The following is a 4934-nucleotide window of genomic DNA, read 5'->3' on the forward strand; positions in this document are numbered from 1 at the left end:
CCACGCCGTGCTGTATATCTCTGGCTTCAAGATAGTCACGACCAACACACGACAGCAACAGTTGGGAAGACCAATATGGCGGCCGAGAAGACAACAGGCCTATCGGATATATACTTCAGTCCGACTCAGGGCAGAAAACAGCGCTGAATTCAAAGGCAAGTATGTTATATTCAGTTTCGGTTTTTACTTTGTGTTCTTTCACCCCCAGGGGGCGCGTCTGTCCTTTATGTATATATTCGATGTGTTGCGTACAATAAACGGCTTTTTGTACGGTGGTGCTGCCGGTGCTTCTTACGTCTTTCGCAAACACCACATTGGCGGTCAAGCTACCTTCAGCATCGAGTGTCGTCCGGGTCCGCTTCGCCATGAGTTTCTCCGACCTTGCTCCGCCGCCGCCGTTCCTCCCGACGCCCGGCCGGACGTCACTTCCATGGGAGGAGTGGGAGCAGACCTTAACAGTCTACCTTCTAGCGTCCGGAGCAGCTGAGTTCCCACCAGCGCGACGCAAGGCCATTCTTCTGTATTGTTTGGGGGCGGAAGGGCAGCGTGTTTACCGGACTTTACCTGCAGGGTCCAATGCCGCAGCACCAGCAAGCGCCGCAACACCGGAAGTACAAGAGAAGCCTCCCGCGGCCGCTACTGACGAGTACAAGGCTGCACTCAGCGCCTTACGGCAGCAGTTTTCCACGTCGTGTAACGTCGTCGTCGAGCGTCATCGTTTTCACCGCCGCAGCCAACACGCAGGCGAGTCCGTTCATGACTTTGTTGCTGCTTTACGGGAGCTCGTTTCGCATTGTTCGTTCGCTTCACAAGATGATGCTCTGCGGGACCGATTTGTTGCCGGCGTTGTTTCCAACCGCGTACGTGAACAGTTGCTGCTCGAGGGTTCCACCCTTTCGTTCGAGAGCGCAGTGCGCATCGCTCTTCAGTTTGAGCAAGCAGCTGAAGAGTTGAAGGAATTTTCTGCTTCGGTCGAGCCTGTTTCTGTACGGCGTCGTTCCCAGTATTCGCATTCTTCGCGAAAATTCAATTTCCAGCCAAAAGCGCATTTTCAGCAAAACTCTCCAAGCGCTAGCGGTTCGCGTGCGCCGCAGGGGCCCCGCCCCCCTCGGCGAGACAGAGATAGCCGGTCCGTTTCACCACACTGTTTCCGATGCGGCTCGCGGAATCACCGCGCATCAGCGTCACAGTGCCCTGCGCAGGGAAAGAAGTGTTTGTTTTGCGGTATCAAGGGCCACTTTCAGAAAGTATGCAACCGCAAGCGTCAAATGCAAGGCAGGATTCGTGAAGTTGGCATCGATGACGATGCTTTGTCAGGGGGAAGTTCTGAGCAAGTTTTGACTGTGCAGCATCCCGCTCGCAGCATCCCGCTCGCAGCGCAATTTACATACAAGTACGCGTAGCGGATGTCAAGTTGTCATTCCTTGTTGACTCGGGGTCGTCTGTTTCAATTCTATCAGAGCAAGAATTTCACCAACATTTTCAAAGCAGTTTGCTCCTCCCAGCTCCGCATGTCACTTTGTTTGACTATTCGAAGCGGCCAATTTCCGTGCTAGGCTGTTTCCAGGCAGACGTTCAGTTTAAAGGGCGCTCTGCACCACTTCTTTTCTACATCGTTCGCCAAGGAACTTGTCTGATAGGCCTTGACGGCATTAAGGCCCTAAATCTTCGAATACAGGGCTCCACTCTTGAGTGCCTGCACACGTCCGTTGCCACGCCGCCGCGTGTTAATGACCCGACACCTTGTCACATTCCGATGCAGTCAATAGAGCAACCCAGGCAAGCAAACCTTCCGCCAGCCTTGGAACACGACTTCGGTTCACTTTTCAGTCCCGAGTTGGGTCTTGCTAAGGGGTTCACGCATCGTGTCAAGATTCGGCAAGGCGTGCAGCCGGTATCTTCGAAGCTGCGCCGTCTTCCATATTCACTTCGGGAACCAGTGTCAAATGAACTTCACAGGTTGTTGAGCCTTGACATCATCGAACGCATCGATGCTTCTGAATGGGTTTCGCCCATTGTTGTCGTTGACAAGAAAGACGGCACCATCAGAATTTGTGTGGACCTCCGGGAGCCTAACAAGGCTATTGTACCAGACAGCTTCCCGTTGCCTCATACAGAGGAACTCCTTCATGCCTTGGTAGGCGCGACACACTTCTCAAAACTTGACTTGGCTTCTGCCTACCATCAGGTTCTTTTGCACCCTGACAGCAGGGACCTGACAGCCTTCATCACGCATGAAGGACTTTTTCGGTTCAAGAGAGTTTGCTTTGGGTTAGCTTCTGCCCCAGCGGCATTTCAGAAGATGATGGCCACAATTCTGGATGGCTGCCCTGGTGTGTTGTTCTACATTGATGACGTCATAGTTTTCGGGAAAAGTGCAGAAGAACATCTTTTGAACCTAACAAAGGTCTTGCAGAAAGTTAAGTACGCAGGCCTGAAATTGAACGACAAGTGCCTCTTCGACGTTCCAGAACTTTCTTTCCTAGGGCATAAGGTCACTGCACAAGGTATCTCGCCGCTTCCAGAGAAAGTAGACTCGATAGTTAACACTCCAGTGCCAACAGATGTTGCTGCCCTCCGTTCCTTCCTGGGTCTTGTAGAATACTATTCCAAGTTTGTTCCCCGCTTGGCCCAGGTGGTCGAGCCTATGCGCGTTCTGCTTCGCAAGAATGAGCCATTCATCTGGTCAGCCGAAGCAGACAGCAGTTTCCGGAGGGTCAAGGAAATGCTTTCTTCAAGTACAGTTCTCCACATGTTCAATCCATCACTTCCAGTCATCGTGTCGACCGACGCTTCTGACTGTGGGCTGGGAGCCGTTCTGCAGCAGCAAAATGGCCATGAGCTCCGCACAGTGGCTTTCGCGTCTCGTACCTTGTCACCAGCGGAAAGTACTCGGTCGGCGAACGCGAAGCGTTGGCATGCATTTAGGCGTGCGAACGATGGCACACTTACCTTTGGGGTCGCCATTTCAAGATTCGAACGGACCATCAGGCGTTGGTATCGTTGCTGTCTTCGCAAGGACGTGGCAGAAGGCCACTTCGAATTGCACGCTGGAATGCGCGACTCCTATGCTACAATTTCACTGTCGAGTACTGCAAGGGGTCCACCAACACGGTGGCAGATGCTCTTTCTCGGCTGCCAGCTCCTGCCGCGCAGGCACAGCTGGACAAGGATGAAGAAATTGTGTCGTTGGTCGAGTCGGCTTGCGTGACCAAGGAAGAATTCAAGCAAGCCGTCCTCAACGATGGTTGTCTGCAAACGGTCAAGTCGGTCGTGCTCGGTTCTTGGCCACCACAAAAGTCCATACCAGAGGAGGCAAAACCTTTCTACTCTGTGCGCGAAGAACTTTCTGTTGTTGATGACCTTCTACTGCGCGCAGAACGCCTCGTTGTTCCGTCCTCACTCACGGCTCAGTTCATCGCCGTTGCCCACGAGGCACATCCGGGCATCACGCGCACAAAGGCGCGACTTCGTGAGCTATTCTGGTGGCCACGGATGGACAAGCCAGCTGAATCTGCCGTGAAAAACTGTCACATCTGCCTGGAGGCAGATAAGTCTGCCAAAACATCGCCAGCGCTATTGCAGCCTATTGACTGGCCTGAAAGGCCATGGCAGAAACTGGGCCTAGACATTGTTGGCCCATTGGAACATGCACCTCACAATAGCCAATTTGCTATAACACTGGTCGATTACCATTCCAAATGGCCAGAAATATATTTTTGCAGCGAAGTGGCCACAAGCACCGTGAAAGACTTCTTAACCAGTGTTTTTGCCCGTGAAGGATACCCGGAAGAGATTGTTTGCGACAATGGGCCGCAGTTCACTTCACGTGAATTTGTAACCTTTCTTCAAAACCGAGCCATCAAGCTGTCTCATTCGTCTGTATATTACCCCCAGGCGAATGGGCAAGTCGAGAGGTTCAATCGAACTCTGAAGAACTTCATCCAGGTTTCGCTCCTCGAAAGGAGAGCTATCCGACAAGCAGTTACGGACTACCTCTCCATTTACCGCTGTACTCCACAGGCTACCACTGGAGTTGCCCCAGCAGTTCTGCTGCATGGGCGAATGCCCCGAACCAGATTGGATGTTGTGGGGTTTTCGGCACCAGCGTTTGCAAAAGACCCAGCAAAGGAACTGGCGCGATTGCGCCAAAGGGTCCGGCTTCAACAGCAAAGCAGTAAGGAGTACACGGACCGCAAGAGAGCTGCTAAGCAGCCAAAGATAGCTGTGGGTGATTTCGTTCGTATCAAGAAGCCGTCCGTTCGCTTCAAGGGGGATCGCTCCTTTTCCTCGCCAACTGAGGTGTTGGGGAGGAGGGGACCTGCCTCTTTCCGACTTGCAGACGGCCGCACATGGAACGCCTCCAAGCTTTCCCGGGTTCCTGAGAGGGGCACGAGTCCACCATACCAACGTTCGGAGCTACCTGCGCCACAGCTTCCGGTTCAAGTGCCGCAGCCTGCCCTGCCGCCGCCGCCTTCTCCCGGGTCGCAGCCGCCGCCTCCTGGCGTACTGCAGTCTGCCGTACCGCAGTCGCCTGCTCCTGGTCCGCAGCTGCCTGTACCGGAGCCTGCCATGCTGCAGCCGCCTTCTCCTGGGCCGCAATCGCGGTCTCCTGGCGTACTACGGAGCTCTACAAGCTCATTACCATCTCCGGCCATGCAGCATCCCCATCGGCCGTCCCGAGAGCGCCGGCCACCGGTCTGGCTCAAGGACTATCAGACCCACTAGTTGCCTGTGTGTATAGCACAGTGTGTATGTAGTGTAAATATGTATGTGTATACAGCGTGTAAAATGTACAGTGCATGCATAGGGGTTTCTTACTAACACTTCATCATCATCATCATCATCAGCCTGACTACGTCCACTGCAGGACAAAGGCCTCTCCCATGTGCCGCCAGTTAACCCGGTCCTGTGCTTGCTGCTGCCAATTTATA

The 4934-nt window shown here is 53.6% G+C and overlaps 1 protein-coding gene across 1 annotated transcript; it reads left to right on the forward strand.

Annotated features, from left to right (window-relative positions):
* Positions 1–312: 312 nt before the first annotated feature.
* On the forward strand, positions 313–2348 carry LOC142775697 (uncharacterized). Its single transcript, XM_075877428.1, has one exon. The coding sequence runs from the start codon at positions 366–368 to the stop codon at positions 1401–1403; it is 1038 nt and encodes a 345-aa protein (XP_075733543.1). The 5' UTR covers positions 313–365; the 3' UTR covers positions 1404–2348.
* Positions 2349–4934: the final 2586 nt, after the last annotated feature.

Source organism: Rhipicephalus microplus, chromosome X (genome assembly GCF_043290135.1).
Source record: "Rhipicephalus microplus isolate Deutch F79 chromosome X, USDA_Rmic, whole genome shotgun sequence".
Taxonomy (NCBI): Eukaryota; Metazoa; Arthropoda; class Arachnida; order Ixodida; family Ixodidae; genus Rhipicephalus; species Rhipicephalus microplus.